This window comes from Gossypium hirsutum, chromosome A05 (genome assembly GCF_007990345.1).
Source record: "Gossypium hirsutum isolate 1008001.06 chromosome A05, Gossypium_hirsutum_v2.1, whole genome shotgun sequence".
Classification (NCBI taxonomy): domain Eukaryota; kingdom Viridiplantae; phylum Streptophyta; class Magnoliopsida; order Malvales; family Malvaceae; genus Gossypium; species Gossypium hirsutum.
Window position 1 is genome coordinate 32,122,593 of NC_053428.1, and position 22,916 is coordinate 32,145,508.

Genomic DNA, 22,916 nt, shown 5'->3' on the forward strand with positions numbered 1-22,916 from the left:
TGTTATATTCTGGTTTATATGTTATTGTAAGAAATTAAGGTAAGTATTAGTAATTGTTATTGAATTGAATTTATATGGATATATGTGATTGATATGAAAATTGAATATTTGATGTATGTTATATTTAAAAAATATATATTGATTGAGAATGTGATGAAATTAATTATGAATAAGTGATTATTGTGAAATTTAAATATTTGTTATTGAAAAGTAAAGTGAACTGTATTGATTTGAGAATATATGTGATTAATTGAAATGTGTATTGGTTAAAAAAAATTGAAAGTGAAATTGAAAACCCTATTAACAGTATTCGGGCTAAGTCGGATATAGTTGGCATGCTATAGGATTGGAAGTGTTCAAGGATACTTCAACCTTGAGTCGATGAGGCACTATAAGTGTTGTACTGTTACTTCGACTTTAAGTCGATGAGGCACCTTGTGTGTGTTACTTCAGATTATTCCGATGATGTACTCTGTTCCATACTGTTACTGTTTACTTCGGCTTGGCCAATGAGGCACTATGTGCCGTACTGTACTGGTGTGATGGTTGGATCCGTGTATCCGTCATTGTCCGAGTCATGTTAATAGGCGGTAAATAAAAGTACTGGATGACTGACTGTTACTGAATAATTGATCGTTACTGAATAACTGATTGCTACTGAGCAAATGATTGTTACTGAATAACTAATTGCTACTGAATAATTGAATGTTACTAAATGAAGCTGATAAATTGAGTGACACTGAAAAATATTGACTGATATTGAGCTTGGATTATACGGGTTACTGAATGAAATGTAATAGTTGAATATTATTTACTGAAATTGAATAGTGAACAAAAGTGTAAATGAGACATATGAATGGAAAATATTATTGTTTTTAAATGATTTGTGAATTTATTTTGAAAAGCTAATCGGGTTAGTAGGTGATAAAGATTGAATAAGTTATAAAGAATTTATCCATGAAATGAAAAATTGAATATTTATGATCATTATATGATTTTAAGTGTATGTATGTTATTAAGTGTTCAGATTATAGAAATACCACTGAGTTCATACTCAGCGTACGATTTGTTTCCGTGCGCAGGATAAGTTAAAGTCAGATCGTTGAATCAGCATCCCAGGCCGATCTCAAACTGTTAGTGGAGAAGTATGTTCATTATTGGTAATGGCATGTACCTAGGATGTTAAAAGTGGTTATTTTGGAAAGTTATTGTAAATGTTGATATAAATGATAATGGCTGAGTACACAGCTTAATTAAGTTTGGTATAAAGATGCAAATTTGGGAATAATTATAAATAGGTTTGATTAGTAAATTATTGCTAGGTTTTGTTGATAAAAATTGTGGTATCAATGAAGGTACATTGGCTAGACACTTAAGACGGTCGATTTAATATGTTTTAGATGTGTTTGATCGTAATTTGGGTAAGTTAAAAGATTAGAAATTATGTTCTTTGTGGTCTATGATTTGCAAGGTTGGTAAACTTGAATTGTAAGACTCATTTTGAGTCCACACGGCCTGGCATACAAGCATGTGTTTTGGCCTTGTGAAACTAATTTGTTCATAAGTAATAAGTCAGAGAGTTATATGGGTAAAGGACACAGACGTGTAGGTACTGTTCGATAAGAAAATTTTGAAATTTAGAGAAAAATTTGTAGTGATTTTAAATTAGTCCCGAATTGATTTTACTGTTCATATTGGACTTCAAGGGCCCATTAAAGGGACGATACATTAAATTTAGGATAAGTGTAAACAATTATATTAAATAATGTCCGTAATTGAATTATATTGACTGGTAATGCCCCGTAATCTTGTTTCGGGGACAGATAAGGGTTAGGGGGTGTTACAAGGTTGAAGTTACAAGTCTTATCTCCCTGAAGTTGCAGTGAAGCAGACTGAAGATAGTGAATCTTATTTCCCTGAAGTTGCAGTGGAATAGGTTGAAACTATAAATTAGATATCTTATCTCTCTGAAGTGGCTGTGGAGTAGATCAAAGCAACAAGATGCAGTGGACTGGAATGAAGCTATTTGGAAAAGAGGAATACCAGAGAAATCAGCACTCGACGAGACCGGGCAAAATTGGTCTTTCTTAAAAGTTTTTGCTTTATTCTCGTTACACGATAACGAGCAAAGGGGGGCAACTGTAATAAGCTCAATTTGCCCTGCCCAACAAATAGTCCAATCCAAACAAACCCAAAACAAAACCCAAACCCGAATGGCCCAAATAATAAAAACCCTAAGCCCAAAACTAAAAAAAAAAACCTAGCCGCCCCTAACCCTACCTTAGGCCTGCTGCACCACCTCTGCCACCACCAGCTCCACCTCTTCAAGTTGCCCCTGCAAGGATCGAAAGCAGAAATGACAGCATAAAAAATGGATTAAAAGCCTTGAAAAATGGCTATATAAGTCATGTTAAACCGAATGTATCAGGGGATTTTTTTCTTTTGAATACAACAAAAAAATAGATTCAAGTATACAAACAACCAAGAAACAACAAAGCAATCGAGAAAAAAACAAAACATGCTAAAGTCCTTTAAGAAACAACAAAGCAATCGAGAAAAAAACAAAACATGCTAAAGTCCTTTTTTTCCTTTTTATTTTCCTTTTCTGAAACTGTTTTATCTATCTCTTTATTTTCTTTTTTTCCTATACTATTTATATATATAGATTAAAAAAGAAGTTTAAAAAAGGAAAAGTTACCCTTTTTTTTTCCTTCACTAGAAAAAGGGCGACTTTTGGCCTTCCCGCCATCGCCGGCAACCGGCGGCTGGCGTGGCAGCGCTTCGCCGGAGCTATGGCCGGAGAGGAAGGGGTTTAAGAGAATTTGAGAGGGGGTTTTCAATTTTTTTTAGTGAAATTGGAAAGAATGAATTTTTTTTAATTTTTCTTTTTACTTATATAGGCCTCCAAAGCGACGTCATTTTGGGCGTTTGAGGCCAGTCCCAAAACGACGTCGTTTTGAGCCTTAACCCGAGACTCGACCCGCTCTAGCCTTAGGATTCGTGTGTTTTTGACGGAAGGGCTAATTGCACCTTTAGCCCTTCCGCTTTTTAATCATTTCGCAATTAGGTTTTTCTTTATTTTTAGTTTTTACCCCATACTTTATTTCAATCACATTTTAGCCCTCATGGGAACGACATCATTTTGGAGGAGAAGGGAGAATTTCCCTTTTAGTCCCTCCACATTTTTTGCATGTTCGGATAGGTCCTCCCCTTTCCTTTTTATTTCAAATTTGCCCTAAATTTCTATTTTGAGTTCAATTTTAGTCCTTTTTTGGTTATTTTTGCTATTTTATTTTTAAATTAATTAATTTAACATTGTATTATTCTTATTATTATTATCATTACTACTGCTATTATTATTATTACTAGTATTATTATATTTCTTTTTGTTCGTTTACCCAATGTTTTCTATAAATATATTTATTTTATCATTTTATTATATTTACTTATATACTCTTATAATTTCACATTTAGATTATTTACTATTGTTACTAATATTATGCTTATTACTTGTTATTTATATGATTTTTTTAGTTTCAAACTTTATTATTTTTATACTTATTAATATTATTATTTCTCAAGCTATTTATATATCATTTATTTACGTAATTTTTTACTATTTTTAGTTTTTAGTTTTTTTCTCTTTTTATCTGTAATCATCTCGTTTGTTTTGTTAATTCCTTTATTTTATGCTTGTCTTTTTATTAATTTTTTACGCATTTATTTTATTACGCATGTTATCATTGTGATTTATTTACAATTGGTGCTACATTAATCTTGACACATACAATCGCGCTCTTTAAAATAAGCAATATTCCACGTTTTTTTTTTATTTCGAAAAAATTGTTCCCTAATTTACGGGGTCTCCATTTTCTCAAAAAATTCGAACAAACGAACATTTTAAATTTTAAAAAATAATAATCTCGAGAATTATGAAAAGATCGTGTGCAAACTTACGGAATATGATTTTTTTCTAAAACTGAAATAACTGAATATCTTTTAAAATAAATTTTTAGGTGTTTATTCTCGTTTTGAGGATTTAAGACATTGTGTCCTAACTTACGGGACGTAATTCTTTTTCTCGATTAATGTAAAATACGTCATTTTCTCAAAAAAATTTAATTAAATAATATTTTAATAAAGGATCGTATTTTTAAAATCTTTTCAAATTCTCAATCCTCGACACTAAGACATTAATTAATCAACTAGGTACCAATTTTGGGAGTTATGAGGGTGCTAACCCTTCCTCGTACGTAACCGACTCCCGAACCCATTTTCTGGATTTTGTATACCAAAATCTTCATTTTGATGAATCGAACTTCTTATTAAAATGATCAAATTGGGAGGTGATCCGATCACACCTCATAAAAAAATGATTGGTGGCGACTCCCACGTTTGTTTTCGTTTTCAAAATCAAAGTCGACCTCGTTTTCAAAAAAAGGGTTTCGACAATCAATTTAGGTTAATGAAGATTTAATCCAATTATAAAAAGATGAATTAGTGCAAAATTATCATATTTTATTTCTTCTTATCCACCTCCTAAGCATAAAAACTTAAGGGAAAAACCATTTTTGAAGCTCAAAGCATTTGACCCTTGATTGGTAGGTAAATTCATGTCATTTTCTTGTAATTTTTATGTTTTTGAGGTTAATAGAGCTTGATTTAGCTAGCCCATGTACCAATTTGTAAACCTATGAAAGTTTTTGAAAGTTATAACAAATTGGTATGAAATTGATAGATTTTAAGTTTAGATTATGAAAAGGACTAGATTGTAACATTTAATTATTAGTTTTATACATAGGGACTAAAGTGAATAGAATGTGAAATTTTTGTGAAATTTTAGTATAAATATAAAGTAGATGGTCCCTAGTGAATGTAATTGAAGTCGGTTTTTAAATCAAGACTCAAAATTAAAAGTTATGACTATTTCGAGTTTAGAGACTAAATTGAATAAAATGTAAAAATTTAAGGGTGTCAAAAAATGAGATTATATAGGTTCATACATGTCACGGAATAATGTATAATTGTTCAGTATTGTTGAATTGTATGAAATAATTATATAGATCAAGAATTGGATCAAACCGGAGGTAATCGAGGAAAAGATGAAATTGTTGATTAGTTCTTGAAGAATCAATTTGTTGGTGTTTTGATCATGTAAGTTCATATGGTATTTATTTACGTTGTTATGTACTTGAATTGTACATACAAATGTGTTTGGTTGTGAATTGATATGATCAGACTAGAATTGAACTAAATTGAAAGGTGATGTTTATATGTGTAAAAGATATCTTTGTGAACTTAGTAAATGTTAGGATAAGATTGGCATGCCAATAGGGTTTAGTGCGCGCTTGTATGAGATTAATTACAGATGTTACAGAGGTTACAAAGGTCCAGCACTTATTGCAGATTCTCAAATATATGTGATACAGGTTTAGCTCGGATAAGTAACTTGATGTGTCGTTATAAAGATTTAGTGACATGTATATTTTCAGCTCGGATGAGCAACTAGTGTGGTGTAGATACATGTGTATCTAAGTCTATTTACTAGGGTCCATCAGGCAAATCAGTTTATATGAAATTGAGAAATTGAAATGAGATTAAATGAACTTGATATTCAAATGGTAAGTTATTGAATGAATTATGTAAGAAAAATCGATTGAAGTGTTACCTTTGATATATAAGTGAACGTAACATCCCTTGATTGAGTATGAATTTGAGATTGTTACCTAATGTGACATGATTTATCATGTTAAGTATCTATGATATTATATGTAGGGGTGAGTATCCAATCGAGTCGAGTCGAATCGAGTCAAAAATTTTCGAGTTAGTCGAGTTGACAAATCCTATTTTAGCGACCGAACTCAATTTGAATTTTTTTCGAATCGAATTGAATCGAGTCAAAAAATTTCGAGTCAAATCTTGTCGAGTTAACGAATCCTATTATTTATACTTAATGTTGTGTTTAGATGGACTGATTATTGAACTAGTAGACGAAGTACAAGATTATTTAACTAAATGAACAATATAATGATTTAGTCTTTTAACTTAATGAGTAAACATTTATCAAAACGACGTAGTTTTACCTTTTAACTTAATTGTTTTGAATTTTAAATTTTAATAAAGTAAACATTTATCAAAACTACGTAGTTTTGTCTTTTCTTATTCGGATTTTCGGATAACTCGAATTGTGTAATTCATATTCGAGTTAAATCGAAAAAGTTAATTTTTTATTCGAATTGATCCGAATAACTTGATTAACTCAAATAACTCGAACTATTTAATTCAAAATTTGAATTTTTTATCGAGTTTTTCGAATCGAATCGGATTTTGCTCACCCCTAATTATATGGTTTGATTATAAGATAATACTCATCTCATTGATGTTTAGATTTGTTATGTCTAGCCAAACTATGGCAAGTTATGGTAGCTTATTGTATTTAAATAAAAGATAAGGTAAGTTTTCTTTAATATCTATGAACTTACTAAGCATCTTATATGCTTACCTAGTTTGTTTTCTCTTTTCCTTGTAGATTGTCACCTTGTTAAACACGTCAATTCAAATTGTCTAGAAGCTCACACTATCATTGAATCGGTAGTTATATGATCATTTTGAGTCTGAGGGTTGTGGCATGTATATAAGTGTTATGGTGTGTATCTTAGTATGAGAATGTGTTTACTTCTTATCAAGTTTGTTTTAAACATTATCTACTATGTTTACTTCTTATCAAGTTTGTCGTAAACATTATCTACTATGTTGATTTGGTGTTTTGGATTACATATGGTGTTAGATATACGAGTGCTTCTATGCTAAAAGATGTGATAATCTATAATTATATGTATAGCATATAAAATGACATAATTGAGGTAGAAAATTGAATTGATAACTTGGTTAATAGATGAATAAATTGAATAGGTATTTGGAGAACGGTACTTTGAAATGTGCTTGTGACATGGAACTTATATGTTTATGCTTAAAGCCTATAAGCCATAGATAGGTATTAAGTGCAAAGTTGAATGTATTGAAGTTTTTGATAGATTTGGCATAGGTGAAGTTGTAATGGAATGTATGAAATGTCATGGTAGATTTGAATCTGGTTAAAATTGGTATGGTAACTTGTTGGCATGAAATGGCATGAATTTTTCTTAATGATGAATGTATAATATGGCTTGTTTGAAATAGGTAAAGTGTATGACTTGAATTGGGTTCAAATGATTCATTTTTTCAAAAAACAAGTATCACGACTTGACAACCAACCTTCCTCGTCGCAACGTCGGCCAACAGTAAGCGACGTCACGACGTTGAGTGGCTTGAGGTCATGACATGACTTACTATTTTGGGGACTTCACGATGTGGAAGAGATGACATCACAATGTCAGCCCTGAACTTCTAAAATTTTGTAATTTGATCCTAATTCATACTCGGGTTGACAAAATAGCTTTTGTAAACTCAATTAACTCATAATTGATTGTTTAACATTAGTTGAATGTGATTAACACTTAACTGCATGTGTGAATTATTTTTTCAATGCGTATTTGACTGTAGTTTCTCCGACAACGAATGTGGCACTCCATAACTCGGACCCAGCAATCAGGTCGAGTGAAGGGTGTTACAAGCCTCCTCCTGCACTAGATTTGCACTACCTTAACCTAAGCCATGTCCGTGATTGGTTTGCTTAAAAGCATTATCTTTTTTCTTTATTATATGAAACTTGATCAGTCGCTATTAACTTTGATAAAATTAGAGATTTAATCCATATGCTTTAAGAAATAAATATTTTTTTCTCTTTTTTATTTAAATTATTAGAATTAATAATATTTTGCTCAAAATTTGCTAAGTTCAAATATTTATTTGATGTGAAATCACATACCTTGTAATATATGAAAACAACCTAATCAATATACTAAGTTAAAAAAAAATAACAACAGAAGATACTACCGATGTTCACGATTGAACGAAAAATTTTGAATTTAAAAAAGAAAGAAAGAGTATTTAATTTTTAATTTTTAATTTTTAAATATAAAAACTAAAATTCAAATTCTATCAAATTGCAAGGACTGATAGAAGATTTTAACCAATTCATAACACCGAATCCATACACCCCACTTTAAATTTGTACATATGGTAACCATATTTGCATTGATCTAGCTACGGAAACATGGAAAAGTCCCGCAAATGGTGTTTCTGGAGGAAACCGAAAATAAAAGCAGCCCTTCCAATGCCCGTAATCTTATTGCTGCTCTTATGCATATTTGAAACAGGAATTAGTTCGACAGCTGATCAGTTTAAGGTAGATGGGAAAGTGTTGGAGTTAGACGAAGCCAACTTTGACTCAGCTATTTCATCTCTCGATTACATCCTCGTTAACTTCTACGCCCCTTGGTGCCACCACTGCAAGCTCCTTTCGCCCCAGGTTTCATATTCTTCATCCAATTCTTGTATGGTTTTTTAGATATCATTTCGTTTTTGTTTCTTAAAGTTCAGTTGAATTGGTTTGATTCGAATCATATTTGATAGCTTTATTTCCTTTTCTTTTTGGTTTTTAATGTCCCATAATTGTTGTACCAATAACCTAAAATTGCTTATTTGCTTTTTCTGCATCGCAGTTAGATGAAGCTGCTCCTGTTCTTGCAGGATTGAAGGAGCCAATAGTGATAGCCAAAGTTAATGCTGACAAATTTACCCGTCTTGCTAGTAAACATGATGTTGAGTAAGCGTCTATGACACTTTTGCTTTATAAGGTGGATTAGAAATAAAATTTCCAAAATTTGTTACGCATTTGGTTTGCAGAAATGTCCTTATGTAGTGTTGGCAATCGAAATGAAAACTGAGAAACTGTTTCAGCAATTCTTTGCTTTGGGAATAATAGACTTTTAAGTAAAAACCCATTGTTAACACTAATAAATTATTTATTTTTATGCATCTCTTTCTATTTTTTTGCAATGCATGTCCGTTGATGCCTTTAATACATAATCATAGAACATGAATGATCTGTTTGTATAAATTAAGCATAAACCTTAGGCTAGGCCATTATTGTCTTCACTTTTAAGGTTTATAGTAAAAATTGGAATTGCAGTGCCTACCCTAGCCTCAAGCTCTTTATGCATGGTGTTTCTATGGAGTATTATGGACCAAGGGAAGCGGACTCCCTTGTTCAATATCTGAAGAAATTTGTTTCTACCGATGTGTCTATTCTTATCTCAGACTCTGCCATTAGTGATTTTGTTGAAGAAGCTGGTACTTTCTTTCCTATTTTCATAGGGTTTGGCTTGAATGAGACGGTGCTTTCTAACTTAGCTATTAAGTACAAGAAAAGGGCATGGTTTTCTGTGGCAAAGGATTTCTCTGATGAGGCCAAGGTATTGTATGACATGGAAAAGGTTCCTGCTTTGGTAGCTATTCATCCGAATTATAAGCAACAAAGCATTTTTTATGGCCTTTTTGAAGGTTAGTTTATTATCAAGTGTTTTTTTATCTAGGGTAGCATTCAACAATGCATTTCAAGTGGCTTTCAAATACTACAGTCATGTCACATCGCTTATCTTTTGTCATGCACAATCGACTGTGGTATTAACTATGGGTTTGCCATTTCTTTATGTTTCTGAGTACTTATAATTTTGATGATAGAAATTTGTTTTGTGGTGGATCATAGGAAGGTTGTTGAGTTCTTATTCATCTTTTTGGGGTTTTACATAATATCCTTTACATTCTATATTGTTTTTTTTTTAATCAGACAACTTGATCTGGTATTTCCCATGTAAGGCTTAGGAACTGTGGAAAAAATCAATTTTGTTTATTAAAGGATTTGGTAGAGTTACCTGACCTGTTGTAATTTTAAAATTTTTGGGTAGATTTTACTTGAACCTGGAAGACAACTTGATAGGATAACTGTAACACAAGCCAATAGTGATATTTATGGTGTGAAATGTGGAAATAGAAGGAAGTATGACAAAAAATTTTGTACAGCTGAATTTTTTCATATAAAAAGAAAGTAGATTAAAGGGAAATTATAGTCCTATGGAAAGGGTATTGTGGATTAGATTAATGATACGTGGGGTTTGTTGATGGCATGTCACATTTTTGTATAGGTTTGTCGATGTGGAGAAGGATCTGACCCTAGTAAAATGAAGGGAAAAAATGCTAAAAACATCTCTTTGATTATAACATTGAAGAATAATCTTATAGTGATTTATTGTTATTATAAACTTATGAGCTTTAGGATGCGCAACTTTTAGGAGAAAAGAAAAAGAGAAGGAACTATTAGAATGCTACTGAAAATGATGGATGAGTGGGCATACAAGGTAAGTCTAGATAGTGTTGAGCTGTAGCATATTTCCATGTTCTTGGAAGCGATTGTTTGGTTTGCGTTTATTGGCATTATCCATAGGATTTCTACTACCCACTAGAAGTAAGGCTCCTGTTTCATCTGCTTTGCATGCACTTATAACATAAGAAATGATTATACTTTCGTAGTCAAATAATAAGCTTCATTAGTCCATCCTCAGACTGGGAACATTAGTTGTTCATGTAAATAGGAACTTTTTCATTCCTAAATTTATAGTCATGCTCAGATAGTGGCATTTAATTATTTCAGTTTGTCTGGGACTCAGAAGATTTAATTTATTGTATTCTTGACAAGGCTTTCATTTAAAGGCATATATTTTTCTGTGTCTTTTCCTTTTTACATTGGTTACTAAATGCATAGTAGTCAAACTCAAGCATTCTGAATCAAATAAATCATAAACGAGGATATAGCAGAGAGATGGCTAATTTGCTTTTCAATCTGTAAATTTTCTGTCTGCAAAAGAAAAAGAAATCTAACCTTTCAGCTTCAATCATGCAGGTGAATTTTTGGAGGATTTTATAAAACAGAATTTTCTCCCTCCAGTGGTGCCCTTGAACCCTGAGACATTGAAGCTATTGAAAGATGAAAAGAGAAAAATTGTCTTAACCATCACTGCGGATGAGAATGAAGACCAAACACAGAACTTGATCAAGTTATTGAAGGCTGCTGCATCTACAAATCGTGATTTAGTGTTTGGTTATTTTAGGCTTAAGCAATGGGAAGACTTCGCTGATAAATTTGGAGCCAATGAGAAGACGAAGTTACCAAAAATTATTGTCTGGAATGGAGATGAGGACTACTTTTCTGTAAGTATTAATTCTTCACATATTATAGTTCAATTCTAAATCCAAGATTTAGTGCCTCTAATAGTAGTGATGAGCTTGTTTTCTTCTTATCTTAGCATAATTTATCATCAGGGCAATGATTCTTATATGGTCATCTTGATTTTGATCATTGAGCATGGCCATCTTAATCATAATTAGCTACTGGATATTGTGAACATTTTGGTGTTTATGATTATATACAAGGGAAAAAGTTAAAATTGATCCTTCAGCTAAGTGTATTATTTTCAAATCTAGTCCCATAACCCTGAATTTTTACAATCAAAGTATTCGAACTCTTGATAAGGGATCAATTTACTCCATTTTCTCTCACAATTATTTGAATGCTATTTGGGTGTCTGAAACAAATTTTAAATAATTCAAATGCAACTGTAGTCAACCTAAAGCCTAAATCTTGATCCAAGTCTAACCTAAAGATCATAAGCTCAAATCTTATGTTCTTGAGAAAAGAAAATATTGAGTGCCAATCTCTATTGCTACATTGTCCTCGTACTGCCTTTTTTCTCTCAATGCGTCTACTTTTCCATCCTCAAGACTAGTGACAGTTCACCTGCTCTGATGCTGAAATTGAGTTTAATTGTTATATTTGTTGAGAAACTGAAACATTTTCAGAGCAGCAGTGACTGAGGTTAACTAGAGGGTAGAAATTAAGGGAAGTGCGCTGAGGAGAGAAGGACCATAAACATAAGTTTGAAAGGAGGAAAATAAAATAGAAAAAGAAAAAGTGCCATTATCACTTGAGAAGTGATATATGTTGGTGCCAAAAAAGAGGAAATGAAAAGACTGAGGTGAAATAATGGACTATTATCATGTTATAGAGCTTAATCGTGATGGTTTTGGGTAGTAATGTAAGTGAACTGATGCATTTTCTTGACAAGTCATAAATAGGCTTAGTTTTGGGTTGTTCTTGTTTTTTTATTCAACTAAACAAATGAGTTCAAATATATCTTTTCAGAATGAGTTTTTAGATGAGTTGGAGTTTCAAACATGGGTGAGCTTCACTGGTATACATTCTTGAATAGACATGTTCATAACATGTTTAGCTGCTAGCTTTTTAGTGTTTAATCATTCAAATAAAGATTGTTGAGCCTTGTTGAGAACTTATTTAAAAAGATTACAGTATACATGACAGTATTAGGTTTTTCTTTTTTGGTTATCGGTTCCCCTGCTTTTCAGCCTTGGTAATGGGTATGAGTGTCAGACATGGATGTGTCCTTCATGGTTACAATCAATTTTTTTCCCTAAGTTTATTCATGTATTGGGAGGGTTATATCTCCATACCCATGTTCAAATATTTGTTGAAAACGTGTTTTGGACACAAGTAATTCAAGAAAAGGATGAGGCCTAACAACATAGGATGCTCCAGTTCCCACTCTTAGGGTGTTGTTGAATTTGGAAAATCATAGAATTGACTGTTATATGCCAGATTCTTCATGGATATATGTCAAATGCAACCTAGTACTTAAACTTGGAATTTTGATAAACTGTTTACCCTTATCAATCAAGCATACTTCATTATTTGATGACAAAGGTAATTTTATTGATCTTAGAACTTTACATGGTAAAATTAGATTGTCTTCAAACAGATCTATTTAAAGTTTACCACTTTATCTAGTTACTGAAGAACACCTAATGCTTTTGGTACTGAACCATCAAAAGCAATTTAACCCTATTATCTTTTCCTGATAGAAAAAAAGAAGCAATCCGATAAGTCAGTATAGATCTTATCATGCATCTTTTTAATTCTTTAAAGTGTATTAACCCTTTCTTTAACTCTTATTCTATACCGGATCTGTCACTAAGTGTCAGAAAATGGAACTGAGCTCGATAATTAAAGAAAGAGCAGGAAAGTGTTTGCATGCAAACTTTAATCACTGTTTCTTGAATTCACTATCCCTACATCTTTTGAACCCGTACAATTGTTTCTAAAAGCGATACAATTATTCATCCGGAAGAGATATAATTGTTGCATTTTGGCGGTTATTCCATTATGTCTCAACATGTTTATTTCTTGCATTTTAAAAGCAAAATTGCAGATTAGCTGACGGGCTACATTTTGTTGCTGTGCTAGGTTATTGGTATTGAAAGCCTTGATAATGAGGATCAGGGGTCCCACTCTCACAATTCCTTGAAGGATATAGACAAGGAAGAACAGAAAAGAAAACAGTCAAAGCGCCATTATTTATGGGCTTCTTCAACTCAGTAGTTGGTATCGTAGCTTTCTTCATAATTTTCATCGTTGTTGCGATGATGATCTTGATGATTGTACTACTAATCATTATTAGTAAAGACAATGAACCTGTCAGGGTTGGCAGTCGTGAAGGGGTTGATCGTGCTGACAACTCCGAGGCTGAAAGCAGTCAGCATGGACCTGGGAAGAAAGAAGATTAAATCAAGGTATAGTAAGAAAAGGATTTTAAAAATGACATAGGCAATAGAGTTGCAGAGAGGTAGACAAATATGTTAACAATGCTCTGTTAAAATCGATGATATACTCACTGCAAGGCGCCTTGTGTCAAGAAATCAAGCATTCAAGGGCAAGTAATATAGTTTGGTTCATCATGATTCCTTTTTCTTTCCTTTAAACACATTTTTTCCCCTTGATTTTCATTGCTCTGCAATTTTTATTCAGTATTTTTTTTTTTGGAGGGGGGTGGGGGTGATAAGTTCTGAGCGTTTTCATTATCAAAGAAAGAAGTTAGACTGCTAAAATCAAGCAGTTTCAAGAAGTTAGCCATTTTCATTCTTTAATCCTTGATAAATGGATGCACAAAAACCATTGCTTTAGGATAATCAATACTATATCGGTAGATATGTTAATTTTGTCTTGGTATTGTTATATGATGCTAATAATATGTTTTTGCATTATCATTTTGATTTTTTTCCCCCCAATTCTTCGTATATATAGGTTATTTTCAATTTCTCTGATAATATATATGATATACACATACAAATATATTTTTCTTTACCGTAAACATTAGTATTCCAATATCGGGAAAAAAAAACATAAGCAAAATTTTATATATAGGATAAGCAAAATAAACATAAAAAATCAAAATATATATGTATAGTTTTATGTAATCATTTAACTTAAAACAAGTTGACAGTAGTAAGTTACAAAGATTTAATGGCACATCGGGGGGATATAATGGTCGACCACAGCCTCCAACAAATTCACGAGCCATGACATTATTGTCAGGTAAACTATAAAAATAGTCACTTTTATTTGTCTCATGTTACATTTTAGTCACTTATGTTTGAAATGTTACGTTTTAGTTACTTATGTTATTATTTTGTTACGAAGTGATCACTCTTCTGTTAAGTTCTGTTATCTACCTAACAGTAATCCTACGTGGTAATCCAACTAGATATTACTGAATCTGCTAATACGTACTTCATCCGAATGAAGTATGTATTAGCAGATTCACTAATATGATTATATATATACACACATGTATCACATTACAAGAATAAAATTTTAAATACTTATACCTAATAAAACATGTATCTCATTACAATAATAATTATTTTCTAAATAACATATTGTTTTATAATTTTATTTCTTATTTAATATTTTAATTTAATTTTAATACTGCATACTTTATCCGGATGAAGTATGTATTAGCAGATTTAGTAATATCTAGTTGGACTGCCACGTAAGATTACTGTTAGGGAGATAACAGAACTTAACGAAAGAGTGATCACTTCGTAAGAAAATAATAACATAAGTGACTAAAACGTAACATTTCAAATATAAGTGACTAAAATGTAACATGAGGCAAACAAAATTGACTATTTTTGTAGTTTACCCCATTATTGTCAGTTAAACAGTGAAAGCATTTTGAGTTTGTATTATTTATTGAGTCCATAATTTTAGTGATGCATTTATAGATTACGGACCAAATAATCTTTAATGCTAAAATAGAAGAGTTTAAACCATTAGTGTTTATTTGGATAAAATAAATAAATAATAGCTTCAACCATTTCCCATTCGAAAATAAATTAAAGATTACTATATGGTTTATTGTTAATATAATTTTCAGACTTCATAAAAGATTGGCATCTACCTTTAAATCTTGATGTTAAACTAATTAAGTGTTAAATCCAACTACCCCCACCCCAACTTGCTCAAAAATGTCTACTCAAAATAAACTAAACTTGAAGTGTTGAATATGAAATAATTCAAACTCAGCGAGATATAAAAAGTAAAATGATTTTTTTTTCACTAACTACTCTATATGAGCTCTTAATAGTTAATCCTTTCTCTAATTTTTTTTTCTAAAAATCATTCTTTTTATTTTTAACACATGCATAGTTGCAAACATCCCAAATACCCCACTTTTTCCTCTAAATTTTTTGCAGGTAGCAATAATTCACATTAAAATTTAGATGATCTTGCAGGTTAACATTTAACAACAATCTCTCCTTTTCTGTTCTCATTTTCTTCTTTTATCTTGTTTCCCTCTTCACCAACAAAACAAGGCATGCAGGGATTTCCAAGTGTCAAAAATGATGCTAATATAAAGACTAAAATTAGAGAAGCTCAAATGCGATACACACATGAAAAAGAAATATATATATATTATAAAGCTAATATAAACATGACTAACCATAAGCATCAACTTAAGTAATACATAACTATATTCACAAGACTGATAAAACAATGTTCACAATCCTCTTCTCAAATCACTCACATTCCCAAAATCTCAAGTTTGAGTACCTCAATTATGTAAAGCAAAATATCATACGGGGAAATAAAAATAAATTTCATAAATCTTATGTTACAATGTACAAATTCAGCAAGTTAAAATCTGGATATTGAATAACAACACAACCGATCGTATCACGAAGGATTGAATAATAATTTAACAGCTGTAGGTCATTCCATTCTACCAAATGCAGCTCATAATTACTTTACCTCATTAACATTCTGGAAGGGATTGAGCAGATGCAAAAGGTGAAAAACTAGCAGCGGACTTGCTACAATGCAGTGGATACAGCCGGCGACTGGAAGATCTGACTAAACTTGGTGACGCATTGCTTGGGCTTGGAAAATATTGGGACATGTATCTTGCATTAAGTGGTGAAATGGATGGGTAATTCAATGAGGCAGGTGAAACCAAATGAGAAGAAGCATTTCTAAGGTCTACTGAGCTTCAGCTATAGCTCATGGAAGGAGAATGATGGTAGGACCTAACTGATGGCTGAATAGATGGAATACTGGCAAGAGAATGAGCGTGAGAAGCCGGTGGAGATGTCCATGCCGCTGTGTCAATTTGTATGGATGATGATGATGCTATCCGAGATCTAACACATGATAGCACAGAGGACACTGAGCTTGGGCTGGTTGAAAGCAATGGTGTACTTTCTGAAGCTGGTAAATCACCTACGGTGGTTCTTGCATCTCGCTTGCAAACAGGGCAAAATGTTCTCCATGTTGTAAGCCAAGAATCAATGCAGAAGGCATGAAACTCTGTGAAAATGCCAGAAATATTAAGACATACATGCATATTAAAAAATAATAAAATCAAAATAAGGTAAACAAATCAAGTAACTAGTTGAAGAAGCTTTACAGAAGTGATTGTGAAGGCAAGAATGATAGCAAGAGTCTACATTCACAACTCATGTTTTGGTGTCCCAAATAAAACTGGTGAGTAATAAACAAAAAACCAATTTAAAATTGATATTTCCTTTAAATTTTCCTAAAGAGACATTACATTGGGGAAGGGAACGATAAGGATACAATTTAAGTACTTGTAACCTCGATACAGTTTGTTTTGTAAAGCAGCCCATAAAGACATGGACATACACTACTGCATTTTCATTAACCTTCTTAGAGAAGCAACGTTTCATATTCCTAGAAATCATAATATAAAACCAAACAACAAAAAAGTAATGCAGGATACAGAAGGATTGGTTTTAAACCTAAAGCAGAGTGGGAAACTGAAAGGTAAGAAGAAAGAAGTCTGAGCTTGACATGAAGATTTCATTAGAAGTCATGACCTGGCACCTGAAGGATTAATACCTAAACCTGGGGTTAGTTAAATTCAATCCGATGAAAGCATAACAGCTGCTCGAGTTTTCATGAACTTGATACTATTAATTGGAAGAAGTTAAGACTTCTGGATATCCTGAACCCAAAGGACTTTCCGTCATAGGACAACAGGATATTCACTACTTCCAAGCACAAGGATCTAAAACTTAGCACAGTGATGCAGGAGTTGTTTAATGTTCTTTATTTATTCTGTTTTGTGCTTGTTTTTAATTTGTTTCTAAGTAGTCAAATGACTACAATTGAGGCTTAGACTTGAGATTAGTGGAGCCCTGAAAGATTGGGCTAAGCTTTAGTAATATGCTAATGACCCTAGTGCGGATAACCCTAGGGGATTATATTCAATATTTGGTATTTTTTCAGCCGTAATATTATATTTTCCGTGTTGTGAGATTTCTAAACCTTAGAATACTTCTTTTATCATTCCACTACAATCTCTACCTATTCTCAACTCTGGCTATCATCTAATACTGCACCATATAGCTCTGTGAGCTTGGAGTGATTCTATATTAATTTGATAGCAGGTAAAGATCAAGAACCCCAGATGTCTTCGGCATTGGTATTGCTTCTTCTTCTTGCCCTAATAAAAAATCACATCAAAATTTTAAGATCTTCCTGACAATTCAAACAATTTTTTTATTCAAGATAACTAGAGTAGAAGTTAGTGTAGGAATTAGGATTAGTCCAACAATAAAAACAGACTGGGACTATATATTCTCAGCATTTGATCTTGCATCTTATTGTTACAAAGATTACCAAGCACTTCCTAATTTGAAAATCGTCCTTACAATTCAAATAAATTATCTTCAAGGTAAAGACAACAGCCAAAGAAGTCATCGACATGCTTTTGAAAATGATAGAAGAATTCGAATCTCAGGCCAACAGATTTCCTAGAGACTAATACTAGTACCTTGAACATGATGCTACATCGTCATTCAGCAAGAAAGATCAATTAGACTAAAATGGGAAAAGAACATCTAGCAAATACTTAAAACAAACAGAAAGTTCATATTGCGGAACTAAAAGCTTGGTTCACTAAGCTATGAAACATTATGTAATTAAAAATCTAGATCATATTTGAAGGCTAAGATTTTATAGTTATTTAGTAATTAATTTAAGAAGAATATTTTTAGCATAATCATCAAATAGCATATTCCCGTCTTTAAACAGAATGGAATGTGCAAGTATCTGAGGACAGCAAACATGTATTATAAGCAGGTGAGTGCATGTATGCATGTGATCTGTCATCAATGGGTAATTTAGATTTCTTTATCTGAGATTATATTTAAGACGAGCAAGTACCAATTGATAATCAGGTTTAAACACTTGGTGGGATAACTATATATAAGAATCCATTTTCCCGTCCAGCTCTAACTTGTGTATTTTGAGACTTTTTTTAATGCAATAAAAAAAGAATAAAGAACCCACTAGCCACATCATCTTTAATTAATTGAGAAATATTCTTTTATATGAACAAGGGACAATCCATGAGAAGAGAGTTAGATGAAATAAATCCTTCAAGTTTAGGAGTTTATGATGAGGAAAGCTACTCCAAATTCACAAAGTAGTTCTCTGGCCCATTTGAAATGGCTCGGAAGTTATGTCCATTTACCCCCCCCCCCCAAACAAGAATTGTTAGCATCTGACACTTCTAACTTAATCAAAATAAGCACCATCCATCTCCATTTAAATTTAACATTGCCCTATTGTAAACATCAAAAAATCATTTAGCTAGAACAGAAATAGAATAGCCACCAAAAAATGTCTCATGGAATGGTGGCCTAATCACCATGCAACATACATGCAAAAAGACACTGGACTACCACATTAAAACAAATATAATTACCACAGAAAAATAGCAAGAAATGTCATCCTCAGTATTGTAAGAAGCTTACTGTGATGACATGGAAGAATCCTGAGCTTCTCTCCAATGGTATAATCTTCAAGACATACTGCACACGTTCTTGAAGTAGAATTATCATCTAAGACAGCAGTGAATATCAAGCTAGGCATTGCTTTTACTAAACGCCTGCTCATTCCATGAAATTCACGAACTCGAGAAGATCGAGGACGTTCACGCCTAACGTGATATCTGCGTACAAAGAAACAAGTCGCAAGCACAGCTGAGATGGCAAGTAGAGAAATAAAGGAGATGGCCATGATTGACCATGCTGAGTTTTCAAAAGTTGGGCTTAGCCATAGCTCGATATCAGGAGACCCAGTATACTTTTTGAGTATTTCACCAGAAGCTTTGGAAACAAAGACAGCATGTATCTTTATGCCAGCAGCATTCCCTGCCACTGTAAATATATATATTACGAGGAAAAGTTAGAGGCACCATATAGAAAAGCATAAATGTTGTTCAAGGACAATAATAATGACTGATAGAAATAAATATATGCCACAAAGGAATTACTAAAAGATAATAATAAATTTGGAACAGAAAAAAGATATGCATAAATGAACAATGGAAGCATGTTTATAGATGTGAATGAAATAAATCTTGGTATAGGTTTGGTCCTAATTCTAACTCTTCTTGAAAGCCTTCCATTATCCAGCAAGAAGATGCCACTATACTATATAACATATCTTTAATGTCAGCACTCTCAGTTTATTTTCAATATGCTTAAGCAAGCAGTATCTCCCAGACAGCTTATTCCAACATCCAAAAAGCTATTTGTTGAAGATGATTCAGCAATTACAGGTGTGATTAATTAAAGCAATTATAATTTGATTGGTGTAAGATTTTACTCAGCCAGAAGTAAATCTAAAGAAGTAAAGATATCAGCATGATGAGTTTTCATAGTAAACTGTTTAAGGGTAATATGCACACTGCTTTAAACAATCACATAATACACAATTGAGTTTTACATGAATTAAAATGAAAATTCAAAGTTATTCACACAAATAATGCCTCAGAAACAAAACCAAGAGTGGAATATGATCATGGAGACCAGATAAATTGCAGAGACTTAGTAGAAGATAAAGTCATAAGGCAATTCAACGGGTTTCAAGAAGCCAACAGGTTACATACAATTTACAATTTATTTCTATCAGCATATTCTGTTAAAGATCTTCTAGAGTCTATTGACAACAAAAAAAAGGGTCCATTATATGCATTTAAATAGTGCTCCAATAATGATTACTGGCAGTAAATTGCTTGAATGGCCCAAGTATCATTATAGAAAACCAAGTATACCAAAAGTAAAATATGCAATTTCAATCATTGAAAACAAAAAAGATCATTTTAAAGAAATAGGACATTACTTGCAACCAAGAAACCATCATCATTGTCATAGACGATAGCGGCTTCGAATCCTGCCTTTTGCACTCTCCTTACTTTATCATCAAAACTGCACCCTCCTCTAATAACCAGCGCAAAGGGGGAAGTAATATTGGAACCTTTTTCAACTTTATTACTCAAATCCGAACAGGCATCAAGAGGATTTGCCAAATATAATATCCCACATTGTCCTGTCCCTTCAATTGCCGGAGCTGAAAAGTACCAACCAACAACAAACATCAAACAAGAAATCAATTATATTGTCAATAAAAATAAGTTAATCAAACATAAATTACTTCAATTTGTCATTAATGTACAGTTCACGTAAACAATAAATTAAATCACATATTTCTTCAAATTAAATAAGTTGAGCACAATATACAAAAAATATATATATTCAACTTGGAGCTCTCATAACACCTAAAGATCCAATCTTTTTCTTGAATTTCCAACACTTCGTCAGGATCCAAACAGGAAAAGCTGAAAACATATCTGTAAAGAAAAAAAAACGAAATGAGCTTACCGAAATTAGCCTCAACATCGTCGAAAGAGAGAGTAATGTTGCTCCCAATCAGCACCACACTAGCTGATGTCATCCAACAAACACCCAGTAAACAGAGAAACCTTAACAATAATACCACGACACCATTCATCTTCATCCAAAAATTATTTTTTTAAAATCCAAAAATAATCCTAAATCGCAGTCGAAAGAAAGAGATATGTTTCTGTTGGGGATTGAGAAGGAAATGGATACATCAGCTTCCATTAGCGAAATACAAATGGATAGAGAAACAGAGCAACAAAAATAGAAACCCTAATTCTGCTTCCAAAGTTTGATGATTTACAGTAATTTCCTATTACAATAGAATTTTGTTTGTTTTTCCTTTTAGCTATTAATTCAAACAAAATCTCAGAAACGAAATGATTTTTATTTTTTTCCTTCCGTTCCAATTTACAATCATCCGATTACATGACAGAAAAATGAGAAAGCGAGAGAGAGAGATTTTTTTTTTTTTGGGTACATAAAGATATTATATTTTATATTTCTTGATAAAAGCTAGTGTTTTTTTTTGGAGAGTAAAGCTGTGGCTGTTTAGTTTAATCCGGAAGTTTAAGCGTTTTTGCCGCGGGAATTTAATAAAGTTTTGACCTGTTACACAGGTAAACGGTAGACATTATTATATTTAAAATAAAACTATATAAAATTGTCATCCCTTATTATGATGTGGTTAAAGATGATTTATTATTGGCTTAATACCTCTTTTGGCCCCTCTACTATGCTAAATTATCACTTGAGTACTTATACTATTTTTATCAGTTTAGCCCATGTACTTTACTTTCATTTTGTATAGCTTGTTAACTCAATCCAATTTTCCATTAAAAAAATTTTAAATCAACTAATGACACGCTGCCATATGTCAAAAAAGGAAAAATTATTTAAAAATTAAAAAACAAAAATATCATTAAAATTAGAAAATTTAAAAATCATAAGTTATTTCGAAAATAACAAAATATTTTAGGATTTATAAGTATGTGAAACTTCAAAACAAATTAAAAATTTTCATAAAAATTTTAAAAATTTTTGTTTGTTTGGAATTTAAAGGTTTTTGGAAAAATTTAGAACTTTATGGTAGTTTCTGAAATTTTTTATATATCTTAAAGAATTTTGAATTTTTTTACTAAAAGATAGCATTAGGGTCTGTTTGATTGACGGAATTGATTTTCCGGAAAATCATTTCCAACTTTTCCAGTGTTTGATTGGCGGAAAACATTTTCCATTTGGAAAATGAACTCCAAAACAAGGGAAAATGGGTTACATTTTAGGGAAAATGTCTTACCCTTTCAATTTCCGTAAGACATTTTCTGTGCTCTCCTCTCTATCGCCTCCTTCATTCCTTCCTTCATTTCCGGTAGAAAACTGTTTTTTTTTATCGATTTTCCAGTAACTTGTTTTTTTTAATTATTCAATACTTGTTTTTTTAACACAATTACAAATAATTTATTTGATATTAGTTTTTTTCAATTTATAACGATTAATATTGTAGCTTAATAATTGAGTATTATTATAAATAAATCATTGCAATATAAGTAAAAATAATTTAAAATATAAAAATTTATTAATATATGTAAAAACAACTTTTCCGAAAAATATTTTTAAAAAATCTGCCAAGCAGCAGAAAATATTTTACACAGATTCAATCAAACACCAGAAAATATTTTCCAGTAAATCATTTTACAGAAAAGTAAAACATTTTCCAGAAATCATTTTACGGAAAATATTTTACTGGCAATCAAACAGACCCTTAAATTCTTTAATTTTTTTTATAAATTTCTAAGATATTCTAAAAAGCTAAAATTGTAAACAAACAAGTTTTTTAAAATTTCTGAAGCTTTGCA

General features: G+C 31.9%; 1 protein-coding gene and 1 pseudogene across 2 annotated transcripts; one reads left to right on the plus strand and one right to left on the minus strand.

The window, feature by feature from the left end:
* Positions 1–8,053: 8,053 nt before the first annotated feature.
* On the plus strand, positions 8,054–14,049 carry LOC107957483 (protein disulfide isomerase-like 5-2; annotated as a pseudogene).
* Positions 14,050–15,929: 1,880 nt separating this feature from the next.
* On the minus strand, positions 15,930–21,676 carry LOC107957482 (receptor homology region, transmembrane domain- and RING domain-containing protein 2). 2 transcript variants are annotated; one of them, XM_016892996.2, is made up of 5 exons: positions 21,043–21,676; positions 20,504–20,731; positions 19,464–19,536; positions 19,132–19,328; positions 15,930–16,657 (listed from the first exon to the last, which is right to left on the minus strand). In XM_016892996.2, exons 1-5 carry the CDS (start codon positions 21,176–21,178, stop codon positions 16,341–16,343), a joined length of 951 nt encoding a protein of 316 aa, XP_016748485.2. In that variant the 5' UTR covers positions 21,179–21,676; the 3' UTR covers positions 15,930–16,340. The 2 variants fall into 2 exon arrangements, with proteins under 2 accessions (XP_016748485.2, XP_016748484.2); XM_016892995.2 differs by having other exon boundaries at positions 19,132–19,536.
* Between the last annotated feature and the right edge of the window lie 1,240 nt (positions 21,677–22,916).